General features: G+C 42.6%; 1 protein-coding gene across 2 annotated transcripts in view; it reads right to left on the bottom strand.

The window, feature by feature from the left end:
- Window positions 1-27,162, bottom strand: part of zfr (zinc finger RNA binding protein) — a 40,082-nt gene that overhangs the window by 10,175 nt on the left and 2,745 nt on the right. The window contains exons 3-17 of one of the 2 annotated variants that reach the window (XM_086313115.1): window positions 25,981-26,263; window positions 23,365-23,503; window positions 18,740-18,958; window positions 18,105-18,340; window positions 14,613-14,816; window positions 14,004-14,316; window positions 7,828-8,018; window positions 7,626-7,745; window positions 6,899-7,044; window positions 6,163-6,328; window positions 5,374-5,576; window positions 4,521-4,671; window positions 3,816-3,957; window positions 1,786-1,883; window positions 859-954 (exon numbers count right to left, since the gene is read on the bottom strand). In XM_086313115.1, the coding sequence (XP_086169241.1) occupies window positions 859-954; window positions 1,786-1,883; window positions 3,816-3,957; window positions 4,521-4,671; window positions 5,374-5,576; window positions 6,163-6,328; window positions 6,899-7,044; window positions 7,626-7,745; window positions 7,828-8,018; window positions 14,004-14,316; window positions 14,613-14,816; window positions 18,105-18,340; window positions 18,740-18,958; window positions 23,365-23,503; window positions 25,981-26,263 (2,707 nt within the window). The remainder of the gene's footprint in view (window positions 1-858; window positions 955-1,785; window positions 1,884-3,815; window positions 3,958-4,520; window positions 4,672-5,373; window positions 5,577-6,162; window positions 6,329-6,898; window positions 7,045-7,625; window positions 7,746-7,827; window positions 8,019-14,003; window positions 14,317-14,612; window positions 14,817-18,104; window positions 18,341-18,739; window positions 18,959-23,364; window positions 23,504-25,980; window positions 26,264-27,162) is intronic. The other variant, XR_015131712.1, reaches the window with a different exon arrangement.

Here is a 27,162-nt window from a genome sequence, read left to right on the forward strand (position 1 = left end):
ACCGTGTGTTTCGGGACTTGCCCCACAATCCAGGCCCTCCGTCGCCTCTTCGTGACTTCGGAAACATGACTTGAACAATTTTTCTTCCACGAAGGAATCCGATAAAAACCGATCGCTTTACCCGTCAGCTTCCAGCGGCTGTCATGCGACCGGCTATGGCAGTTAATAATACAGCAGCTTCTTGCCATTCTTTGCGTCTCTGTTTATCTCTGTGTGACTGTTGTCTTGTGCGCAGTAGCCACTTGTACCTACAATCCTTTGCGGTTTTACTCCGGAAATGACGTCACATTTTCGATCTCTATAGCCAGTCCCAGCAGCCGGGAACTGGAATGCCACAGCCTCTACCCTTGATTGTCACTTCACCCTTATGGCATCTACTGGAGGTGGTAAGGCCACAGGAGGGTGGACTGTTGTCTTCTCTTTGCCCACCAGCTGTGAACGGGACTCTGTAGTGGGGCCTCTGTATACCCATCCTGGGCAGGGTAACTTCGTCCCTGCATTTTTATTTTTCATGAGAACATTCTTCTATAATCAGAAATGGAAAATTAAGGAAATTTCATTTCTATTTTTATTTCATTTTAGTCTTTGAGAATCTGATTTATCAAAACAACCACAACACTTTCTGTGACTGTAATATCAATTCAATGCACATGAAGGCAAAGCAACAAATGAACCATTTCCTCCAGCACTAAACAGACTTCATTCAGCATATTAACCCACACAATGAGGTGCCTGGGGGGGCATCTGAAGGATAGTCAAGACCACCATAGAAATTTCTCTGAATTTTACAATTCCATTATAAAAACTGCAAAGTGTCAAAACGCACTGCGGTTGAGGTCTAATGTTAATGGCACTTACCCATCCGGGGAATGCTGACCACGTGGGAACTCGCTGGCAGAGGTCTCGCAGGATTCGGATGATGATCACGCAGGACTGAAGACCATTGGCTCTAGCCTTTGATGCAATAAAGTTAGGTTTATGGAGTGACCCAGCGTGATAAGAGATGGACCAAACACGTTAATCAGTTTCATTGTAGAGGCTCCAAATACTACTGTGCATAATGGAAGCTTGAGTATGGTTCGATTTGCATATAAGCCATAACTGTTTGCAATCAGCTGCCATTCCCAGTAGTCTTGGACCTCGCAGTTAGTAAGGGAAGTCACAGTTTGCAAGATGCACAAGAAATGAGGACTTTTCTTGCCATCTTCTAAACCCTGACCCCAGATTTGTCCAGGTATCTCACAAACAGGGACTTAAAGTACAAGAGTCCACCTGAGAGGAGAATATAAGGACTGAAAGAGGCAAGGAAATCTGTTTTACTTTGCCTGTGTTTTGCCTGGTAGCAAAATCAAAGCAAAATATACAGATGTTCCTTTTTCTCTCAATCCTCATTGTACAAAATATATAGAATAAAACAATACAAACATTGAACATGAAAGCACTTCTGGATGGTACAACCTTGTGCTGGTTACTGTGCAGCCTTATGGAATCACATGTCACTATATGTCAGTCTAAATTGGATTGGGGATACAAGGATGCCAATTCTTTGCTAGGAGGTTTTTTTTGTGAGAGATTCAAATGAACTTGGGTTATCATCTCTACATACAACATACTTTGACCAGATTTTTGTTGGCACAGATGACATCCTTGAATATATGTGTGTGTGTGTGTGTGTTTTTTTGCTATAAATAGTTTAATTATAACCCAAAAAAACCAAACAAATGAATATACTGAAATAATGCATCTCATAAGGCTACAAGAAGAAAGTAAAATGATGTTCCGAACCTGGAACCACTTAGCGTGGCGCAGAACAGCCAGAGCGTCAAGGCATTTTTGCCTGTCCAAGACGTCCACTGGGTCTTTCACCATACCCGAGGTTACATCTAAAAATGAATTCCAAGTGTCAAAATGGTGATGAGGAATGGGTGTTTGACCAGGTCAGCGAGGCTGGCAGAGAACAAACACATTGCCACACATACCAGCTTCTCTTTCCGTAACAACCTACACTTGCTTTTTCAGAATTTCAAAGAGATCACTGACATTTGAAAAACACAGCAAAACACTAATGTCAAAGTTTTGTTTGCAGACAGTGTACAGCATGTTAGGTCATTATGTTTACAGACTCACCTAAGACGAACAGACCAATACCATAGCTACACTGAGTGTTTGGTCACAAATGTTTGAAGCCAAAACTGTTTTATCAGGTAATTGTGTTTGTTGGCAACTGGTAAATTAATATGGACGTTTTGTAGATGTTTCTTGTTCAAGCACTGAGAATCAAGGGATTCGACAGCTAATGATGAACTGTGTTACAATTAGGAAGAACGGGCAAATAGCAAGTGACCTGATAAAAAAAGTGGCACAGCAACAGTAGGTGTGGCAAAGTTTTTGGGATGTGAGAAAACCTTGGTCAAAAATCCTTCCGAAGCTCTCAGGCCCTACCAACCCTTTCATAGGAGACGATGTACTAGTGTCGAAAGAAAGTGAGGGGGAGGAAAAATTTAACTCTGTGCTCAAGTTGTATATTACATCAGATATATATATCTATATATAGATATATATAGATATAGATAAAAAAATATATATATAAAAAGAGGAAGCAATGGTTGCTGAAGAGGAGAAGTACAAGAAAACAAAAGGGTTAGGATATCATGCATGCAAAAACCTAACATCAGTAGTTTGGAATAAGACCCCAACAATCATTATATACCAGAAGCCATATTCAGGTGCAACCACAGATTCCTCTGCCATAGTCTCCTTTCCTGAACTTTTATTAATACTCCCCTAAGAATAATCCTCAGAACAATCATCACAGTTACTGATTCAGTAGAATAGCTGACCATCTTCAAATCGTTTGTACTCCTTTTTCATAATGTCTGAGGTTAAAGGTGTTTGCTTTTAGCTAAACATGAGCTGCTTTGAGCCCAATTTTGAGTGCAGTTTATGTAAAAAGACGACACGAATCAACTCAGGGGAGCACTTTAGAACAGGGGACGTCAGCATGGTGAAGTGTTCAGTACACAAAAGGAACATTTGTTTCCTGTGACAAAATCACAACCAAATTTCTCCAACTCGGCCAAATCTTGATTACAAAAGCAACGCAAAATTCCCACCTGTGCACAACTAGTTCAGATTAAACTTTAAGACATGTCGTGTCTCCTACGTCTGTTCATTTATCACTTAGACGCGTACAGGAATTGTCTTTTGTCGCATAGCTTGATGGAAATTTGGAAAAAAAGTAATGTATGTCTCCCAACAACAAAATGGAAACAATCCCCTGAAACACAGGAAACAAAACAGAATCTCACCTGGGAATAACTAGACTTAACACAATGCAAACACTGATCATGCTTTGTTTAAAGGATAACGATAGCATCTGAGAGGTAAGAATTACAGAGCAAAAGCACGAGAGCAATACTGCTGGCACATACCCTTTTCATTTTCTTTACAACAAAACAAAGTAGTAATGAGAACCACGCAATTACAAGACTCAGACAATCTTTAGGTTGGACGTCTCATAAAGCAGATTATAGAAATCTGAGGTTTCATTTAGGTTTTAAAAACTATAATTTGCTGTTTACATAAAGGCAGTTCACACTGTGCACAACACAGTAAAGGTAAGAAATGATCTCTCATGTTAATGAGCTCTTTCAGCTGAATCAAATAAGGAACATTGACTAGACCACTACAACGGCAAAACCACCGTGTGCCAGCAGGACAGTGCTCTTCAGAGCGTCAACCAACATACTGAAACTGATTTTACAGAGAGATAAATATCAAAAAAAGAAAGCGAAAGGCTGTCTTGGGTTTCCAACCTCCATCCCGGCCATTTTCCTCTCTGATGACGGGTGAAGTCAGCGTGATTGTCACTTGCATCTTTGGCTCGGTACAGGACGTCAGAATGATGGCTGCTTCCTGGACAGACCCTTTGACTTCATATTTCTCTGATGTTACCATCTGGAGGAGAACATTTTTTAAAAAGTGAAAATCAATTCATTTCCAAAAGAAATAACTTGAGGGGCGTACGTAGTCAGCTCAGTGGACACTTTCATATGTACAGTTAAACCCTGTGATGGTTAAGAAGGTAAACCAGCTTCATAGCAGTGAGGTTACTCTGCATCGCAGCCCCAGTCTGTGTGTGCGTACGGTAACTCTGTAATATACAGCAAGCAAATCAGAGCTTCTTCATCCCTGAAAGCTGCTGAACCCCTCCAGTTTATACCCTCATTCAGTTCATGAGGACCCCTCAGGAAGTCTCCTGTGGGGCACAAAAATACTGGAACTGGTGCAAGTACACAACAGGTCACATGACAGGCTGCCGTATCAATACTCTCATCTAACAGATTACTCTGAGGCATATTCACAAGTAAATATTTAGGCAATCTGAAGAAAGAAGTTGGTCTTCATAAAAACAGCAGTTTGTATGCCTTGTGTCCGAACTGAGGCGGGTGATCTAAGTGGGGTGTCTGTCAAAGCTGCCACTAAAGAACAAGTGTGGGGTGACATGGTGAAGATATTACTGTTAGCTGTTTGGGGAGGTGCTCCACGATGGAGGTGAGGAGGCTCTTGGTGGGCTTCTCAGAGCAGAGCAGGACGAGATTGACATTCTTGTCCCCACGGAGCAGCAAGCCTTTGGCCAGGACACCAACCCTCATCACTCCCTTCAGGGCTCTGGGAAATGAGCAAAGCACAACAGCAACTATTAGACTTGAAATCCCCCTAAGTCAGCGAGTTTTCCTGCCTCAGGAGAGCCATGTCACTACATCAGTTTTTCTTTGGACACGAGAGTCAAACCTTGGAGTAAGTGGTTCTCAGCATAATCTTACACCCCCTCCTTCCCCAGGAGCACCGACTGCACTGTGTCAGTTGTTTTGCCTTTTTATTGTCACTACACACACGTACAGTGAGATTCAGAGCATCTCCGACCCAGCGCACACATGTGGGACAAGACGGGGGCACAGCTCTGCAGCACTACATACATGTGAACAGCACCACCTCAATGTGCCTTGGGTTGTTATAGCAACGCAGCTGGAAGTAGGTACTAAGTAGGAGAAGGTACTAAAAATAGTGGCAATGGCCACCTAGTAGATGCACCCACAGTATGAATATCAAAACCCTGCATCACTGTGTGCTCAGCTTATCACACATTTCAACTTGACCTCTAACCTCAAGGTTACTACAACCTAACCGCACACCCTAAAAGAGCCAGGCTGAGTACGTACCAGTGGTAAAGGGCTATTGGATCTGCCAAACAGAAATGATCTGAACTTCGGCACTGGCTCCTGACCGACCTTGAAACTGTCTCGGTGGGTTAGGGGCTTCATCAAAGACTGTTCTACTACTAAAACTAAAGATTGTCATCCACCCACAGACCTGTCTTTTGCTGGTTCTTTCTTCTCTTTGTCTTCTTCTTTGGTCTTGTCCTGGTCTGTAATTATGTCAGACACCAGTTTGAGAGCACGTTCTGTAATTGACACAATTTTCTGGATGGACTGAAGCTCATCTTCTGAGGGGTAGATGGCTGCATGCTTGGTCATAACGTAGCGGTCATCTGAGGAGTCGGGCCGGCGTGGAGGCTGTAAGATGGAACAGTTCAAACAGGTTTAGGTTTTATTAAATGACATGCCAGCGCTAAGATCAAAAAGCTTAAACAGGTATAAAAAAAACAGACTTTCAAATGATACATTTCACCTCTTAAAAGCCAAACCAAGAAAAAAAACGCGTTATTTTTTAACAATAACTGTCAATTGCATTTTTTGTTAATTCAAACAAGAGATGGCCATCGTAGTCAAACTCAGAATACACAACCAGATAAGAGAAAAGCTAAGTTCTTGGAGCCTTCACTGCAAAAGCCATAAATCTTCCTCAAATGTTCGTTAGTGCAACAGAACCGCAGGCAGCAGAGGGGTCCACAGTTCCTAGAACTATATCCTAAAGATCAGCCAGGCTCTTGTTTCCTTTTGTTCACTGCTAAGTCCAGCATGCTCATCGTTTTCAGTGATGGGCTCAGACTTTGTTAGTTGTTCCCTGTACATGACTAAAGACTGGGGGACAGAGCTTTCAGTCTGTGGCACCGTCAACCATAAGCTCTGTTGAGAGCTTATTTATTTTACAACTACTCTATTAGTGTCTTATTACAAAAACCCCAAAGACATCTCCTACCACAGGCCCCTGAGGCTGCAGGCCGGGCATGCCAGGGCGGACTCCGAGTAGACCAGGAGGGCCCGGAGGCCCTTGTGGATATCCTCCATCTGGCATACGACGCCGCTCATCCCAATGGTGCTGTTCCTCCTCCATGCGTCTCCAGTACATGTCTTCTTCATAACGCCTGAAAATGTAAACCAGAACTGGTCTCACTCAAATATTTTATCTGTCTGCTTCTTGCACCATGTAGAAACGTTTCACTGCTCCTGGGAAAAAAGCATGTATCATCTGTTGTACTTTATAGAAGGAAAATGGGGCGATCGTGGCTCAAAAGTTGGGTGTTCGTCTTGTAATCGGAAGGTTGCCGGTTCGAGCCCCGGCTCGGACAGTCTCGGTCATTGTGTCCTTGGGCAAGACACTTCACCTACTGCCGGTGGTCAGAGGGGCCGATGGCGCGATATGGCAGCCTCGCCTCTGTCAGTCTGCCCCAGGGCAGCTGTGGATACACCTGTAGCTGCCTCCACCAGTGTGTGAATGTGAGAGTGAATGAACAGTGGCATTGTAAAGCGCTTTGAGGGGTCCCAAAAAGCGCTATATAAATGCAATCCATTATTATTATTATTATTATTAAAATGTAACAACCAATTACGCAAACAGACATAATATTACAGCCCATAGGTGACCTTTTGATAAGGCACTGGTGCATACATGACTCCACCATCTCCACCCACTAATAACAAGATCATAGCCATACCTCATCTCCATTCTCCAGCGCTCCTCCTCTTCTCTTCTTCTCCAATACTCTTCTTTCTGCATCTGCTTTCTCATCTTCTCCTCCTGGATCTTTCTGGCTCGAATGCTGGGTTTGACTTCTACTTGGAGGTCTGGGTTTACCTTTTTCTACAAAACAAAAACTGCAATCAAGAACTCGACTGGTTATAAACGTAAGGCTAAGCAGCTGTGCCCCCCGCTGACCATATGCCACGAGGGACGACATCATGATGATGATACTGTAACAAAGTGCTGTGAGATACAGTTTAAAATTAGTTGTCTGCCAAGTTGTCTTTTGTGTGGACAACAATGGTTCCATCCTTGAGAGAGGCTCTGAAAAGCATCGAGTACAACGGGGCACGACCAGAGGAGCGTGTGCGACGTGACAAAGCAGGGCATGCAGTCTGAGCGTCTGTCTAAGGGGAGTGAAGTAAATAAAGTACAGTGTGTGGCAGGAAAATGTGCCCTGTCGTCACAGAGGAGAAGCTGCTACAGTCTGGCTGAATGAAAGTAAAAAATAACAAAGTGACTTCTTGCACAACACTGTATGTGAAGATAGGTGAGTTTAGCTCAGTTCACCTGTGCAGTGCTCAAACACACAGACTGGATCAGGGGACGGCTTTCCCTCATGTGTATGATAGGAACACGTGTTATCAAAAGAGCATTTCCTGCTGTCAGCTGTTAATTTGGGGAAGTGCTTGAAGACTAACCTTGTACTGCAGGCGATGCCGGCGACCTTTTAGATGCATCTCCTTTGCATTTGGATCATTGAAACTACATTCACACAACTTGCAATGGAAGCGAATGACTTTGCCTTCATCGTTGCGGACCTGGAAAAGAAAGCAACACATTACACTCCAAGTTTGAATTCCTGCATTGTTCCCAAGTATGTCCCAGTTTGTTCAAACTCACTTCTTCAACATAGTCATGGCCAACAGGCTGAACATCACTCTGCAGTACAGCAAGGGATGATGTGGAAAGATCTGGAATGTCACTCTTGGGTTCCTGGGACCCTGAAGAGGCTGCGACAGGCTTAGAGGCCTCGACTTTGGCCTCTGCCCTGGAATCTTCCATCTTCACTGTGGTCTGTAATTTGTTCCCACCTGCATGTCACCAATGACGCGTATTTAATCATCATAAAACCTAGAAAGTGAAGTACAGTCACAGAACAACTACACAGCTCGTGTGTTTAGTGGATTACAAAGGAAAGGTATGCTTTTGATGCTCACCTCTGTACCTTTAAACTGTTTATCACAGGAAACGTGTGATTTCTTACTCAAGCCCAACATTAGCCAGGCATTTTATTAAGATGCCAATCTTTAGATTATTGAATGTGGTGGAGGGACAAGCCTGAAAACCTGCTCCTATGTATTTAGAATGGATTAATTGACCAGTCTGAACCTATTAACCACGTGATGTGTCATGTGATGCGTTGCACTGAGCAGATGTGAGTTTATGAGCTCTGCACTGGCCAGCTGTAAAATATTAGTATTTTAGCTCATTTTGCCAACAAATTGCCTCGAATGTTTATATAATGTCTTTAGACAAGTTTTTTGCACACCTTCGATTCAAGCAGAGAGAGAGAAATATGCAAACGAGGAGTCAAAGCGAAAACTAGCAGTGACATAGCAGCCAGCAATAGCCCCGAAAATGAGACCATGTGCGACGCTGAGGATTTGTTATTTGTGTTGGGGAGGGTTGAGGTTTCCAGGCTTTGTGTTCAGGTTTTGCTGGGAACCAGTGTTCTTGTTTTATGCTCAATTATTTTGGTCGATAGGTTCAGACTGGTCAAATGCAGATTTGGTTAAATATGTAACAACACAAAATATATATTACTCTTCTTATATGTCAGATAAGTACTTGGAATGTTAAAGGGTCCAACAATGTGGTGAAAAAAAGTCAAGTCTAAATTGTCTGAAGAAAGATTTGATTCACGTTGCTTTTTTGCAAGAAACCCATCTGACAGATGATGAACACAAATACTGTAGAGAATGGGTTGGTCAAATTTTTTTTCATCCTACTCCACAAATAAAAGGGGGTTTATTACCCTTATACACAAAAACCTTCCCTTCACTGCTACAGCCACTCACAAGGACAATGAAGGAAGATATATTTTGGTTAAAGGGATGTTGCATGGGGAAACTGTTCTTCTAGATAATATATATGCGCCGAATGCACAGGATGATGAGTTTTACACGGTATTATTTAGTCAATTAGAGGTCATGGACTGTGCTAATATAATATTAGCGGGTGACTTTAACTGTGTTTTATGCCCAAAAATGGATCAACTTCCCCCACAATCTACTTTGACAAAAAATTCCAAAGCCCTTTGGCAAATTGTAAATGAGCTTGACCTTATGGGCATCTGGCGACACTATAATCCATTATCTAAAGAGTACACTTTCCACTCTAACCCTCACTTGTCAGCATCTCGTATAGATTATATTTTTATGTCCAAGTATCAGTCAGTTGGTTCAGCAGGTAAAGATTGGTCATATAGGTCTCTCTGACCACACTCCTAACCATTCAACCCATGAGGCATATTGAGCGCCCCATGTCTTGGAAGATGAGCACACTGTCCCTTTTGGATGAGAAATGTATACATTTCATAACAGAGCAAACAACATTATTTTTTAGAAATAATGCTATAGAGCAGCGGTCCCCAACCCCCGGGCCTTGGACCGGTACCGGGCCGTGAGTCGTTTGGTACCGGGCCGTGAGAGTAGAGGCTCAGGTGTGAAATGTATAGTTTTCAGGGTTTTTTGTTATCGTTTTTATCGTTAACTCTGTTTTCCTGGGTCTTTTCACGTGTGTTATGAATAAATATTTTTTTCGGTACCGGTACTAGTTTTATTTTGTTGTATTTATCCTCTTGTATTTAAAGGCCGGTCCGTGAAAATATTGTCGGGCATAAACCGGTCCGTGGCGCAAAAAAGATTGGGGACCGCTGCTATAGAGGAGATAGACCCGAGAACCTCATGGGATAGTTATGAGGCTTACATGAGAGGGATGATTATTTCATACAAAAGTCATAAAAGAAAACAACGATTAACAAGGCAGTTAGAGATCGAGAATAATATAAAAAAGCTGGAGAAACAATATTATGTAACAAAATCAGCTGAAACATTAAGTGAGCTTAAAATTGCTAGGACATCTTTGCGTAATTTGATAATGCGAAAGGCTGAAAGAGACGTCCTTTTTGCCAGACGACGGCTTTTTGAATCAGCTAATAAGCCTAATGTGTGATGTGAATGGTGAAAGGCAAGTAGGAAACCGTCAGATTAATGAGTGCTTTAGAGAATTCTACACAAATTTATACCAGTCTGAGATGGACATAACAAGGCTTAACTCGACTTAGTATTCCCTCAGCTCTCTGAAGATCACGTCAGCCTGCTGGAGTCACCCATAACACTGATGGAGGTGGATAAAGCTATATCTGCACTGCAGTCAGGGAAACGTCCTGGGGCAGATGACTTCCCAGTAGAATTTAAGGTAATGAAAGTGAAGTTAAATAGTTTATTATTAAGGGTTTTTAATAAAGCACTTGAAGAATCGAAACTCCCAGAATCTATGTACCAGGCTAATATAACATTGATAGCTAAAAAAGATAAAAACCCGGATTCATGCTCATCTTACAGGCCTATGAGCCTTCTTGGTGTTGATAATAAGATACTTTCAAAGATACTGGCTCTTAGGCTAGAAAAGGTAATGTGCTCTATTGTGCATGCTGACCAGACAGGTTTCATTAAGGGGAGGAATTCTTATAACAATACTCGACGCCTATTTAATATTATTCATTTTATAAATTTTTATCAAATGCCTGGGGTTGTTGTTTCTATGGATGCCGAAAACGCATTTGGTAGAATTGAATGGGATTTGAGTTTGGAAAAAACTTTCTGGGGTGGATCAAAATTATATACAAATACCAACAGCATCTGTGTTAACTAACAGCTTGCTATCCTCCCCAGTTACATTGAGCAGAGGTACAGCCCAAGGTAGCCCATTGTCACCACTATTATTTGCTTTGGCCATTGAGCCTCTGACCATTAGACAAAATCCAAGTGTTCATGGAGTTAAAATTGGGGATAAACAACCTGAAATTCTGCTCTATGCAGACGATATTCTTCTGACATTGACTGACCCTGCCAACTCTCTACCTGTTCTTACCAGGTGTATCAAGGACTTTGGTCTTATATCTGGATGTAAAGTAAATTTTGATAAATCTGTTGTAATGACTGTGTAGTGGAGGGGACCTTTTCACTGGGCACCATCAGGTTTTGTATATTTGGGAGCTGACAAGATGGAGGTCACTTCCGATATCATTTCTGGGAAGAATAAATCTCATTAAGATGGTAATCCTACCCAAAATATTATATCCCACAGGCATGTTGTTTGCAATTTTGAAATCAGAAGACATTAAAGTAATAATAAGGCTGGTGGATTTCATTTGGGCAGGAAGAAAACCCAAAATTAAATTGGAGACACTACAGTTACCGAAAGATCTGGGCGGGTGGGGAGTGCCAAACATTAAATTAAATTATGTTCTTTCAATACTAGGGCTGTGTGATATGATCAAAATCTCATATCCCGATATAAGACATCTATCGTCCCGATAACGATATAAATCACAAAAATGTAACATTTTCTGTAAATTCTGTGAATCTCGACTTGCGTGAAGTGTTTCCAGCTGGGCGTCGTGTAGCTGGAGTCGTGTTTTAACCGATGCATGAAACTACACATTTTTAGACATAAGTTGTAACGGCGCCGTTTTCTTTGTGCGTATTTATTACACGGCGTGCTGCCGGGGAAAGCCTGTTCTAACGTTTGAGTCTAAGGTTTATTTTTTAGCACCTGGCGGCTCTTTTTTACTTCTCATCCGTAAATAATCTGCATCTTTCACGTGATTCCGTTTATTTTGAAAAGTCTCAACAGGATCTTGAGCTTTATTGTGAAAGGTTTATGTGGAACATAAACAAGCAGACGCGCGATGGTGTTATCGTCGTTGTTGCTAACGACAACGCATAAAAACAGGCGCTTGTCCGTCTGTAGTGTGGTTATATTAAATATAAGAGAGAGAACTTGAAATTAATATAGCCACTACAGTGACATCAGAACGATGAACAAATATTGCTGTAAACAGTTTATTTTGCGACACCACGAAACAAACGATAGCGTAAAATGAAACGACAGATGTTTTTATATCGTCATCCGATACATATCATTATATCGAACAGCCCTACTCAATACAAGCGAGGTTTCTTTCTTCCTGGATACATGAACATTCTGGGCTGCCACGGCTAAATATTGAGGAAGTATTATGTAAACCATCCTCACCTGTTAGCTTTCTAGGGAAACGCCTAAATGACTTACCTCACGTAATAAAGCATAACCCACTATAATGCTATGTGGACGTGGGGAAAACTGAGAAAACTTTTTAACAGCAGTCATCCGTTTAATATTTTGTCAATGCTTATAAATAATCCAGACCTTCTGACATAGTGTTGAGCTTTGAGGGATGGCATAAAGTAGGTGTAAAGAGGTTTTATGACCTCTTTATACATGGTGAGTTTAAATCATTTGAATCCCTGAAGTCCCAGTATTCTGTGTCAAAGACTGAGTTTTATAAGTATTCGCAATTGAGACAATATGTGTTAAAAAATGCTAAATCATTACAAATCTCAACAGCCTCTTCTCGGTTGGAGAAGTTTCTTCTGGATAAAAGGGAGCATAAACATTTTGTATCAAAGTTTGATTCAGAGATTTATGCCCTAATTGTGGATAAATTGGCATGGTTGAGAAAATCTTGGGGGACGTTGCTTAAATGTGAAATAGATATACAGGCATGGGACAAAATCCTGCTCCTTCCATCTAAAATCTCTGTTTGTAACCGATTTAAAGAACTGCAGCACAAAATTTTGCACAATGTGTATATTTCTCTGTATATTTATAGTAAGTATAATATGGGAACATCTTCAAATTGTCTCCAGCGTAAGGCCGGAGTGGGCACTAGATTTCATTGCTTGTGGGAATGTGCTATTATTCAGTCACTTTGGAAAGAGGTCTGCGCCAATATTAGTACAGCCATTGGTCATCAGGTGACAGAAAACCCATTAATGTGTTTATTGGGATATATTCCTGTCTCACTGGTACAACATGAGCATGTAATTCAGTCACTGTTAATGTTGGCCAGGAAAAGCATTATGTTGAGATGGGAGGGGGCTGAGCCTCCCTCCATTCCTCTATGGAAGTCGCTCATCATTGATGTTATGACTCTGATCAGGCCGGGACATCATATTGATGGGAGCTCCCGAATTTTTGTGGACAAATGGAAGAAACCACTGGAAACACTGGGAGCAACCTGTAAACTGGATTCTAATGGACAACAATTATGGACATAATTTATCACAAGTTCTCTGTGGACTCTGGAGAATGTGTAATATTCTAGTGCTGTGCAGTGTTACTATCTTGGATGTGAACCAGTCTTGTATTTGTTGGAAAAAAAAGTTAAATAAAAGTTTAAAAAAAGAAAAAAAAGAGAAAGGATTAATTCTATCTTTATGAGACACGGTTACTGTCATTGTTTTTCTGTTAAATAACCTAAAAAATGACTGCCTGCAGCTTAACTTCAGTAATCCCTCCCCTATCAATCACAACCCAATCCTACAACACTGCCTAAAGTCCTGCCATTAATTCATGTTTGGATTATGAATATGATCAAGTTGAACTGCTTGTTCCACCCGCTTCAAAACAAACAACAAAAGCTGCACCAGAGGACATGATCCACACTTCCTGCCAGTAAGTCAGTGCGAGTGAAATACAGCAGGGTGGCATTTATTTTAAATCATCAAGTAACAAAAGGTAAAAGCTTCAAATCTCCTGCTCTGGTATTCAGACTGTTACTACCAACATTTTCAGACCCAACTTCAGTTTCTCTGCTTTTAATCAAAAGCCACACTTCCCGTTTCCCTCCAATCATCAGGAAAGCTCGTCACAAATAAAGCAGGATTGTTTTAAGCAGAACTATTCACATTTTTCATGAACAGGTGCAAATGAGACCAAAGAGCATTGCTGTTAAACAACTTACTAACCTACAAAGTTGATCTTGGGGGTGTTGACTTTTTTCCCCACTGAAGCAGCACTGGCAGCAGAAAGGCTGTTGGCTTGGGGGCTCTTAACACCTGCCACACCGCTGCTAACCAGGTTAATGGGCCTCAGGTAGGAGGAGCTGGAGGCAGGAGAGGAGGAGGTAGCCACACATGGAGAGCTGGTGGTACTGGAACTGCTGAAAGTAGCCAGTGTGGTCTTGCTTGGAGCAGCTGTCGTGGTGGATGATGTCTGAGTAACCATACTGGGCTCAGTGGATGGAATGGGCTTACCGAGTTTGGTGTGGAGTTTTACAACCTAGAAAAGAGAAACGAGTGCACAGACGCTTTCTGATTATTCTACATACAGCAGACACTAGAACAGATTCCTGTGTAGAGCCAGGTTTGCTTGAGCACTGACAATCATCGTGGACAGAAAGTATAGGCTGCCTCTTCAAATGACTGCTGTGTTTCATTCTTTGTTGTAACAATGCTAAATCTTACACCACTGCAAAGCCTGCTTCCTTCCCCTGAGTGGTGCTACGTTTGTTCATCTGTGGGTTTAGCAGCAGAGTGTGTGGGCTGTGAAAGACACAGTGGGAATGTGAATCATACCTTTTGGTGCTTGGCTCCACGAATATGGGCAGCATAGGCGTCAGCACCAGTACATGAAACATCACAAAGTTCACATCGGAGCTGGTTCTGAGCATTGCGGGCCAGTGCTCCTCCACCGCTACCACTGCTACTGCTGCTCTGAGAAACCTTCAATGCCGCTTCCTTCTTTTTGTGCTTCTGGCCTTCAAGGTGCTCCTTGTAAGTCTTATGCAGTCAGAATTGGAGGGACACACAGATTATTCATGAGACAAAACACTAATCAACATTCCCACAAGCGACTGCATAAATGTTTTATAAATGTTGCTCTTCGTCAACTGAAGTTGTAGATTTACAGAAACGTCCTTGATCATTCTTGTTATGGTTCACGGTTTTTTCCCTCCTCAGGACACATTACCATGTCAGTCCACCCAACTCTGATAAACTCCCCATCAAAGAATGGCTTTCTGTTTTTTGAGGGATTTGTAGAAAATCTCAAAGCTGGTCTTAACTGCTCCATCCCTGAAGCTTTGCTAGCAAACGTCTGATGTCTGAACCTGCTCTGCAACAGGCAGCTTCTTGTGTTTAGGCCGGTGATTCCTCAACACAGCAGTCTGCTCACTGCAAACTGAGCACATGGCTTTAACTCTGACTTCAGTACATAATACTTCCATGTCCACTAATAACCATAAAACAATTAAATATCTTATGATTGACTGTGAAAAGCATTGAACTTAACCCTGTGTGTTCATTAGTTATCAGTAAATTAACCCAAGCATCATATCCATACACACCATATTTAGCCTAACATTCATTGTCATCAGTCTTTACTAAGTCGAATGGGAGGCGGAGCCTTCAGCTTACAGGCCCCTCTGCTGTCTGGATTCAGGACACATACACCATCTCTACTTTGGAGACAAATTTCTCTCCATAGCTTTGAGCCTAATCTTCAAAGGGTTGCAAACGTGTACGATGTGCTCCACAAGCGTAAAATAAAATTTACAAATGTGTGCAATGATTTGTGTGTAACTGTTGATGTCCCACACGTGTGCGGCCTCTAGACTAATCCACACAAATACGAAGCAATCTGATCACACGTAAAACTATTTTACAAACGCGTACATCCAAACCTGAATAAATACTGATCGTTTACGCACAGTGTATTAAGTTCAGCTCCTGAATCTGATAATATTACCCTCCAAAACCCTTTCTTTGCACACAGATGTCTCAAACTACACGCAACTTCTCTCTCGCTCGCTCACAAAGCCTTCCATACGTGTGGACGAATCACCCGATAGGTCACGCCATACGGGTTTGTGGCAGGTTTAAAGCTTCGCACAGGTCCACTAATGTAGGCTGCTTTCAAGTCCCAGTGTAAACGTAGGACATCAGGGCTTCCACTGTATGCCTGCGTTTGTTTTTCTAAATGATCATCACAGCTAATAACCGCTTTACTAGAAACCATCGGTTTACCACACACAGACAGTGGCGCGAATGTTCGGGATTATTTGTTTGAACAGTAATGGTAGACCACCAAGACTTGGATGACCACTGACATGTTTGGGATCATTTATTATGCCGACATTAATAATAATAATGGATTGGATTTATATAGCGCTTTTCAAGGCACCCAAAGCGCTTTACAATGCCACTATTCATTCACTCTCACATTCACACACTGGTGGAGGCAGCTACAGTTGTAGCCACAGCTGCCCTGGGGCAGACTGACAGAAGCCAGGCTGCCATATCGCGCCATCGGTCGCTGTTATTAGAGAGTGCTAAGATTAACATTAAAGTGTTATTCCACCGTACCTGAATCAAATATCTGTTTATTTGAAATATATAACTTAACATACACTCACTCCAGTGGATGATCCACAGTACGACTATGCTGTCCCCTCTGTCTGCAGCTGAGCACTGGCTGAATTTCCCCAGCATGTAAGAGCACATTATTTAACCCATGCATGAACCTTTAGAGGCTGGTGTATCGGCTCTGTGATGGATAAATCACCTCTTCTAGTTTTGAAAAAAATAAAAACAAACAAAGCTTTACACTGGGACCTGAAAGCAGCCTACCCGTGTGGATCTGTGAGAAGCTGCAGCATTAAATTAGTCTCAGACATCCCAGGGAAAGGCTCCTTCTCTCAGGAATATGAGGGGGGGTTGCTTCACTGGTGAAAGCACCACAAGGTATAAAATCTTAAGCCTGACTCTGCTAAAGGAAACAAGGCTGTAAATCTCTCTTCACGCAAGCCTGACCGGAGGGCGGGTTGCCATGGTAACAGGAGTGCTGCCTGCAGAAGGGTCATCTCCACAGAGGTGCAGAAGAAGAAACGTGAGCTGGTATCAGACTCAGTTTCTGTGAGTCACAATAAGAGTGTTCCCTGTGTGCGTGTGGTGCTCTGTGATCGTTTGGCTGTCCTGAGTGAGCAAACAGACACAGCAGCCGTTTTTAACTCACAGCTTTAACTGCTTAGCACATTTATGCACTTTCAGTTCAAAAATGAACCCAACAGCATGCGATGTGATCTGTGTCCACACGTATTTAAGGAGGTTTGACATCTGTGTGCACAGAAAGGTCTCTGCAAGGTAACATGATCAGATTCGTGAGGTGAACCTAATAAATTGTGCAGAAACAATCAGTACTTCTTCAGATTTGCATTGATTTGTAAAACAGTTTTACATTTGGTCAACCTGCTTTATATTTGTGTGTGTGGATTGAAGTACGACTCCTCAAAAGTTACACACAAAACACTGCACACATTTGTGAGTCTTCGTTTATGCTTGTTGAGCACATCATATGCATCTGCAGCTCTTCCACAGTGTCTGTGGCTACGTCCACACTGGCCCGGATAGATTTGAAAACTGCATTTTCGTCTGAAAAAGCTCCGCGTCCACACTAGCGTTTCAGTCCTGTTCACAGAGGTGTGCGTCCACATTGAAAAGACCGAAAACACTTATGTTCCAGTACTGCGCATGCGTGAAACAAGATTCCTGCTTCATTTCTGTCTGCCGTTTATTTACTTTCCGGCTCTTTGAAACGTTGTGGCAAAATGTCGAGGAAATGCACCAAGTTTTTTAAATGGACTCACAATGAGGTGGAGTTGTTGCTGCGAGTAACACAAAAGTACAAAGTTGTATAAGCCAGTGAGAATTAAAGAATTTGAAGAAAAGCTCTCTGGAGCATGTACAAACTGATATTAATCTTTAATTATTTTAAAAAATTATTTTAAAAAGCAACAAAGTTACCACTCACTGATGAGTTGATCAAAGAGTGTCTGGTAGCTGAAAAGGAACAAACTGCATGACGCATCATTTACATTTGAATCCCACAGACCTCGTACAGGGCACACAGACAAGCTGATGAGCTGCATGGCATATATGTATTATCTTTGCATGGTTGAAAGACTTGCTGGCCAACATTAGGCACTCCATAGAAAACAAGTGGAGATATCACAAGACATTTTACATTTAAACATGACTGTTAGATATCCATGCACTCAGCGGTGAACTCACCTGTGGGCCAGCACAGCTGATCTTACACACATCACAATAGTGTATCTGAGGAGGTTTGGGGGGCTGTTTGGGCCTCAGCTGTTTACTCTGAAAGGGGGGCTTCTTAGTAAAGGTGTTGCCTGTCCATGCTGCAGTTGCAGCTACAGCTGCCACTGCCTGCTTCTGCTGCTGTTGCTGCTGGTAGTAACTGGAGGCTGCTGAGTAAACTGCAGCTTCATAGCCAGAGTATGAGGTTCCTGAAAAACATCCAAACCTACTTACTGCTGCTCTGTTTGTCAACTTCTCAAAAGGTTCTCAGAAAAAAAACATTTATTTACACAATGAGACCATATTCAACATTTCTAGTCAACATGTCACAGAATCAGACGAAAGGTCTCAAAGCTATGCTAACAGAGCTAAGGCGCTGTAGCTGTCCTCTGAGGTAAACACAGCATGACTAGCATCAAAAAAATGTTAGACATATTGTTTACCATTGTTATTGCCGCTCTCATACAGCTAAAAACAAACACATAGTCATTTGTTATCCAGAACACAACTGATCGGCTGCATTACGATTCACCTTCATGTTACTCACGAACTACAGTAAAAAAGTTGTTCCTGGAGCAGTGCTTTTGTGATAACGTCTCACAGCTTACCAGAGTATGTAACAGCATTAGTGCTGTATGTTGGGCTTTGGGAGTAAGACGGGACAACAGAGGCTGCAGCAGCCACGGGCTGGACAGTAGATGTCACTGGGTAGATGGAGAACGTTGAAGAGGCTGGACTAGGAGCAGCTGGCTTTATCACAGTCACCTGTCGAGTCTGCTGGCTCTGGGTGTATGATGTCACCCCCTGGCTGTAGACCGGTTTGGGGGCTAGAAAACACAGAAAAGGATACAAAATTTCAAAGTTCTGCTTGGTCACGTTGTGCTGTACTGCCACAAACGATATTTTGATAGTCGACTAGTCACAGATTATTTTTGCGATTAGTCGAGTAATCAGATCATCATCCATTGGACGTAAAACGTTCAGCTTATCGCACCAGCATCTGCTCTTATATAACTATCATTAGCTTACAGCTTTAAGTGTTTCAGGTCTGTGCTAACTAAAAATAAAGACAAGATGATAGTTTATTAAATTTTAATGACATTTGCAGATTGTTTCGGTGAAGTTTAATAAACTCCTTGCTATCTAAAATATAACAGGACATCGGAGTAAATTCTCGAGCATCTCACACTTCTGATAATCAGCTGTCTGCTTGAAGTTTATTCAGCTGTGGGTTCTCTCCGGGTACTCCGGCTTCCTCCCACCGTCCAAAGACATGCAGCTTGTGGGGATAGGTTAATTGATTAATCCAAATTGTCACTAGGTGTGAATGTGAGTGTGAATGGTTGTCTGTCCCTGTGTGTTAGCCCTGCGACAGACTGGCGACCTGTCCAGGGTGTACCCCGCCTTTCGCCCTATGACAGCTGGGATAGGCTCCAGCGCCCCTGGAAAGGATAAGCGGAAGCGAATGGATGGATGGAGGCAGGGAGTTAGTGGGCTGATCTAGGTATATCAATATGTCATCCGCATAGCAAGCAAGCTTGTGTTCCTGTCCCGCAATGGTAATCCCCTTAATATCTTTATTTTGTCTAATTGATTGTGCCAAAGGTTCTAAATACAAAGCAAACAGAAGCGGGGACCAAGCACAGCCTTGTTTATTTCCTCTCTGCAGAACAAAGCTATTTGAGAGACCCATTAACTTTAATTCTTGCGGTGGGGTTAGTATATAATGCCCTCACCGTATCAACAATTCCCTTATGTAAGCCGAATTTATCCAAGACTTTGTATAGAAAGTCCCAATTTACGGAGTCGAAGGCTTTTTCTGCATCAATACTCATAAGCATGGCTGTACTCTTAGATGTCTGTATCTGATGTATTACATGAAGAGTTCTACGTATATTATCCTGGGTCTGTCGTCGTCTTATGAACCCCGTTTGGTCATTACTAATCAGGTCGGGTAAAAATTCTTCCATTCTCCTGGCCATTATCGAAGTAAACAGTCTATAATCTATGTTAAGGACAGAAATGGGTCTATATGAGCCACACTCCATTTTGTCTTTCCCTTCACGTCGGAGCGCTTTTGAAAGTATGTGGTGTCTTGATAAACTGAGCAGATATTTGAGGTTTACACAGCTACATTCTCGCCTGAAAATATGTTAAACGTTTATTTTGTGACCCAGAAAGAATAATAAGAGTAATATTAAAACTAATTAGCTTCCGCCATTGTTGGAAACTGAGCAGGGCCGCGCTATGAATTCTGGGATAGGTTGGGCCACGAAGTATGCACCCGACCCATCCTTCAAACCTGGGGAAATAAAGGACGCATTTGTGGGCCGCATTATTTGGAGTCTTGGAATTTGGACAGTCTTCCTCGTGTCGCTGTAACGTAATCGGCCTACAAATGCGGGCACAGGAGGATGCGGTTCCTGAATTTGGACACAGCTACGATAACGGACACTGCTGCTTCTTCTTCTTCTTCTTCTTCTTCGGGGTTTAACGGCAGCTGGCATCCTTGTACATGCAGTGCTGCCATCTTCTGTTTCAGTCCGTTATTACACTCTTAAATCCTACTACTTATTCCTGCGTCTTTTGGGATCTTACAAAGCTTCAAACGACGCGCTGACTATTAAAATAGTCGCCGCGACGTAATCGTGACTAGTCGACTAACCCTGCTTCTGAGCCACATAGTTAGCCTCCAATTTATAATATGTTTCAATATATGGGGCAGGGATAGCTCAGTAGGTAGAGTGGTTGCCCCATGATTGGAAGGTCTGGGTTTCGAATCCACTGAACGGCTACCCAGAGGTTCCCCTGAGCAAGATACCGTCCCTACACACTGCTCCCCATGCGCTTGATTAGTGGCTGCCCACTGCTTCACTGAGTTAATGGGTTAAATGCAGAGAGCGCAATTTCCCCACGGGGATCAATTAGCTATACATTATTATTAAATGAAGGAAAGAAAAAAAAAGTTCACAAGTAGCAGAACAGAGTGTTTCGTGGTGGGGTTAGGCATTAATAGCAGCAGTTATTTCACATTCCCTGCTGTTGTACATCGTAGAGTGACAGCAGCTGAAAGCATGTCTTTCACGCATTGTGGCTGCAGCAGCCCGTCACTGAAGGAGCTGCTTAAGGCCGTCAGGCTGAGATGCATGGGGTGGCCACCGTTCTCCTGTCACCGACTACCTCACTGGGTCAACAGGTCGTCCAAGAACAGCGCTGGCCTTCTTGATCAGTGTGTTCAGTTTATTCCTCTCCCAGCAGAGATACGGCTGACCAACACAAACACAGTCATAGGAGCTCCCACTGCACTCCATAGGAGCCGAGGCTCCATTGCAGATACAACCTGCTGTGTCTTTACCTGTAGTGTATCATTAGTCCAGCCTACTGGTCGGACGAGTCAGAGATCATGGCTGTCAGGGGAACATCTACAGGCTGCTTAAGCCCCAGAATGCTGCCTTCAGCACTGGTAACACAACCAGTGTGAGAGCAGCAAAGGGTGTCATCACCGTGTGTTCCTTCTACTGTGGTGCCATTCAAAGCATCTTAACAAACTGGTGGAAACTCCCCCGCCTCCAGATCAGGAACCACGCTGTGTTTAGTAAAGATAGCTCTCCCACCAACACACGAAGCAGTCAGCATTACAGTGGCCTCCACCCATCCCTCACACAGCTTCCCTCAGGGACAAGATGAAACACCACCCTGTGCCTCCTCCACCCGACTAAGAACCAGCAACAGTTCCAGGCTAACTCACTCCCACACAAACACAAAGCAACCACCCCACACTGCATTGCTCCTGTGATTTCTATATATCCAGTCTTACACCTTTTCTTTATTAGCACTGTAAAGGACACACTCCAATAAATTACATTTACACTGTAACCATTCTTGTATAATTAATATTTGACCAATTAATACCAATTTTTTAGTTCTCCAACAGGCCTGTTATTCACAGCTCACATCTTTGCTTCCCACACAGTGACAATATATCAGCACAGTCCCATATGTAAGGCAGTAATAACAATAAATCTGACGTTGACTTCCCTCCCTGGGTAGGACACTTGACACTGTGATGTCGTTTCTGGTTAAGGAGTGGGTTAATAGAAGGAATACAACAGTTGTAGCCTCTTTCCTGGACACATCGGTGGGTGGGTGCAGTCAACGCACAAGGCTGACAGACACTGAATTTGCAGTGTACTGTGTGGTAACCAGTCAACTTACAATTCATTCTCTGGTGACAGTGTGACCTTCATGGCAGGCCTTGCATAGACAAACCACATTCTGCATGGCTTCATTGTAAAGAGTCAGCACTCTAAGGTGTGTAGTCTAGTCCCATCACTCACTGTAAACATTTGGCTCATTAGGAAATTCATTATAATTTAAAATTATGTTAGGAGTGTATTTGGGGGAATTTTTAACCATTCTTCCAGAAGTGCATTTGTGAGATCACACACACTGTTAGATGCCAAGGCCTGGCTCACACTCCAATTTATCCCAAAGTTGTTCTGTTGGGTTGAGGTCAGGACTCAGACCAGTCAAGCTCGTCCATGTTTTATGGACTTTGCCTCGGGCACTGGTTCACAGTGATGCTGGCATCCTCTCAACCCTCTGATTTTACGTGGCCCATCACTTTGTGTCAGTTTGTGTGGTTCCCATTCATTTCCAGAGGGAAAGAGGAAAATTCCCAACTAGACTTTCTGCACAGGTGCATCCCATCACTGTACCATGCAGGAACTCACTGAGAGCGACCCAGTCTTTCACAAATGTTTGTAGAAGCAGTCTGGAAGCCTAGTTGCTTTATTCTGTACACATGTGGCCATTGAATTACTTTGCATACCTGAATTCAATTATTTGGATGGATGAGTGAATACTTCTAACAACATAGTGTGTAAAGAGTTTCAAAGTTTTAGAAGTTCAAATTCTTTTTACTTGTATAGCACCAATTCTTAACGGTCACTTCAATGCCCTTTATAACGTCCTGCAATAATAAAGAAAAAGCCCAATAAGCAGCTCATCCCCTATGAGCAAACACTTGGTGACAGTGGAAAGGAAAACAGGAAGAAATCTCCTGCAGATCCAGACTGGGGGAGGTCAGGCCATCTCCCAGGTGGGGGTGAGGGGAAACAGAAGATCAAGTAGGGACAAAGTTTCTTGGTAGTAAAATAAGCAAGTAATCAAAATGATTACAAATCAATGCATTTGGTAGTAATGGGGTAGAAAAATGTGTATTTGAGTGTACCTGTCTGGTAGTAGGTATCTGCCACACTGGGTTGTGGCTGTGCAGCAGCAACAGCCGCTGTTGCAGTGGGTTGTTGGTAATACTGCTTACTGTCGTAAGCTACAGCTGGGGCCGTCGACCGGACGTAGGAGTAGGAATCCTGCAAAATGATCAGAGTCTCAGACATCGTTGTTCATGCCACTGTTTCAGTCTATATTTCAATGCACGTCTGAGAAAAGAATCAACTCCAAACTTCTACTGGAGGTCTACTGTGTTTCTTATCATAATACTTTACTAACAAATACTGAACCACAACTTTAAGTCTCACATCAATGATAAAACTGTCTGCTCTTAAACAGGACATGAAACATCAACTAAGTGTCATTTACACCATGGACAGGTCATCAGCCTTTCACAGCTGAGGGGTAAAAAGCAGTCTACAAGTGTTGGTTTTCCTATTAGCCCCTAGTTGCAGCAGAGTTTTATGTTTAAAAGCAACAAGGGGCAGATTGGCCACCTTCACTGTGTCTTTGGTTCTTCGTCATTGGCAGCTGCTCTGAAGTGGGAGGTTCCAGCAGTTCGCCGTAACACAGAGCTGTGTGGAGGTGTTTCATTCAGGTGCACGAGTGGTTTACTGGACTACATCCAATGAAGACTTCTTTTATTTTTCCCAAATATTTTCCAGATATGTGACCAAGAACCACATGACATCCATTTGTCCTAAACACGGCAGTTATGCATGACAATGACTGTGATAGACTCAAGTGATTAAGGCCCAGTCACACAGGCCTGGAGACAGGGCTGCAGCCACCAGTCATGGGGGCAAAATAAGTACTCATGACAGCTTTCAAATGGTTGCTTGAGGTTCATGGCAGTGCCTGGGAAAATTAGTCCTGTAGCCCCTATCACACAGGCTAATCCCTGGGGATACCATACTGGACACAATACAGCCACCGGTTCCTAGGAACTGGTGGCTGTATTATGTTTTAGAATAAAATGGTCCTCTCAGAATTCACTCAATTCCACAGCGACGTCCCAACATAATTTCATTATGAAGATACCTAAAACTTTATAACATCTTAAAACTGAACAAGGCAATGTTGATACATTTGAATAAAGTAAGATATATACTCTTGCCTCAATGGCAAATTAACAAGATCTCTAAATGTTCACTAGATAATTGATAACAACGGCCCGTGATTTTAGCTGTAATGTTTGAAGACGTTACACAGTTAAAAGCTTGAGTTTGAGCTTTTTGATGTCAACATTGTATTTGGTTTTTAATCTCCTTCCACATACTTTTAAAATATTTCTGTATACGATACCCACACATCTTTGATCGCTATAAGCAGTAATTAATTATTAATAAACAGAAAATTACATTTTAACTTTGCATTATTCTTATAGACTACATTCACAGTAAGAGCAAAAACTGTGACAATAACCACAACACTTCATTTTGTTAAACTTTATTGTCATTACTATTAGATTTTGTACAGAACCGCAGAGGTTTAAGGTCCAGAAAGAACGAATGCAGCTCAAGTCCGGTTTCTGGAGCCCTACTGCTGAAAGAAGAAGAAATATTAATACAAACATGTCAAAGGTGGAAATCAGTCAATTTACCTTCTTCCCCCACCAATATATAGCATTTATTATTTCTTAGACAGCTTCTATATTTTACACATCCTCCTGATAGTACACTTAAACAGCGCCTCAATAAGGGTAGGTTTAAAACAAAAACAACCATTTCCTTATTCAAATTGATTTTAGCATGAATAATGTGATATCCATTCATTAACTGCTGAATCGATTTCCTCAGTGGTGCTAGGTTTGAATACATGCCGCCTACAGACAGCAGTGTAACATGACAGCTGTCTGTAGGCTGTTAAACTAAAAATAAATGTGCTGCCATGTGCTGTGAAGTAACTTAAACATGTCACACATGCCTGCTACACCAAATCTAAAACCATTTCTTGGCCCAGTCCGATCTGCCAACTATTGCTGACCAACTGGTGCCCATACTAGGTTTGAACACTTACTAGTCAAGCAAAGCGACTGGACTGTTTAAATTGTACAGTTTCATTAAATCTATCTATTCCATTTCAGATGCTAAGTAGTTGTCATCAGAAAAGGTTCAGGTACCTGCTGGTTGCTTCCAGGTCTCCACACTGCTGGTGCACAGGCAGAGGATTGCCACGTTCGACACAGTTCCCTCACAGGCAGAGTCAAGTACTGTGGTGAGGATATGTAGGAAGATCCCCAAGCTAAGGATCCACAGCAGCTTCCTGGCAGCAGACCCACTTGCTTGCCAACTAACCAATCATGTCCGGTAACTCAATCGAGTTTCTCCCGTCCTCATTTTGAAACGCCATCATTAAGCTTTTGAGAGTCATTGCATTTAATTTGACTGATTTAAAGCATTTATGGAGAGAATGTATTAACTTGTGTGTAATTCATTTAATTCCTGCTGATAGTGTCCAATTAGAAACTAGTTAATGGAATTCTGCAAATGCATTTATGGCACGTGAGCTCCCACAAATATAATGAAGGCAGCACATCTCTCCCCATATTCCTCATTCAAAGAGACTCCAAAGAATGTTCTGGAATCTGTGAGTCTACAGAAAAATGTTGTGGTACCTGGTAGTTCTGTGAGGTGACTGGTGGGGGTGGCGGAGGGACTTCAGGCTGCCGTTGAGGGTAGCCATAATCTGTGGCTGCGTGGGTCGGCTGGTATCCTCCGTAAGCGGCAGCAGTGGCAGCAGCTGCCACGGCAACAGGCGCAGGCCTAGCTACTGCAACTGTGGCTGCAGCAGGGGCGTAAGCTGCTGCCACAGTGTGTGCTGCCACTGGTGCTTGATGAACTGTGTAACTGGCCACTGTGGTTGGATGGGTGTATGCTACCCCGGCTGCTGGCTGCTGGCTGGGAGACACAAAGGGAAACATGAAGGTTATCTCGACAGTCTAACTGAGAAATGCCTTGGCACATGTTATAAGATCTTTTTCAGACTCCAGTGTCTCCAAAACTGTACAGCTTTCCCCAAACTGCCATGACAAATTGCATATTAATGATCAACAAACTGGTCTCACAGCCCACTGTTTCCCCAGTGGTGCCAGTTTCAGTCATTGTGCGAATGTCCTGTTTATAAGGCTGGACACCTGCAGTCAGCTGAGACTGTAGAAGTCAGCTGATGATGATGGAAGGTTTCTCCCACTGAAACGTCCAGATGAACAGATTCTGGGGATTTCTTACCTGGATGACTGAGGATGCATCAAGACTTTACAGCTGTACTAACTACCAAAGCATGTATGGAGATTCTTTTGACCCTGCTGAGATTATGCCACCATGATTACATTTAAAAATTGTCTTTTTTTAAAATCCTCCCACTAATGGGACTCAGGGGTCCCTTAAATTATCATCTGAATCGTGCAGTATAGACTACTGTTAATACATACCTTGAATTATTTGGCATATAAAGACTTTTTGTTGATTTATTTAAATGTGCATGACAATTATGGTGCAACTGCATGCTCTTCTGTACAGGTCAGCTGTAACACATATCAGGTTTACTTTGTGGACTAATTTGTAATAAAGCACTTCTCCTCCTGATAAATTCAATTGTATTTATATAACATCAAATCACAACAGCAGTTGTCTCAAGGTGCTTTGTGCTGTAAAGCAGGGGTGTCCAGCTCCAGGCCTCGAGGGCCGGTGTCCTGCAGGTTTTAGATGCGTCCTTAATCCAACACAGCTGATTTAAACGGCTAAATGACCTCCCCAACATGTCCTGAAGTTCTCCAGAGGCCTGGTAATGAACGAAT

The sequence above is a fragment of the Aulonocara sp. 'chitande type north' Nkhata Bay genome, linkage group LG12, assembly GCF_057382095.1.
Source record: "Aulonocara sp. 'chitande type north' Nkhata Bay isolate Kocher_YH1m ecotype deep benthic linkage group LG12, A_spYH_male_GT1.1, whole genome shotgun sequence".
In the NCBI taxonomy this organism is placed as follows: domain Eukaryota; kingdom Metazoa; phylum Chordata; class Actinopteri; order Cichliformes; family Cichlidae; genus Aulonocara; species Aulonocara sp. 'chitande type north' Nkhata Bay.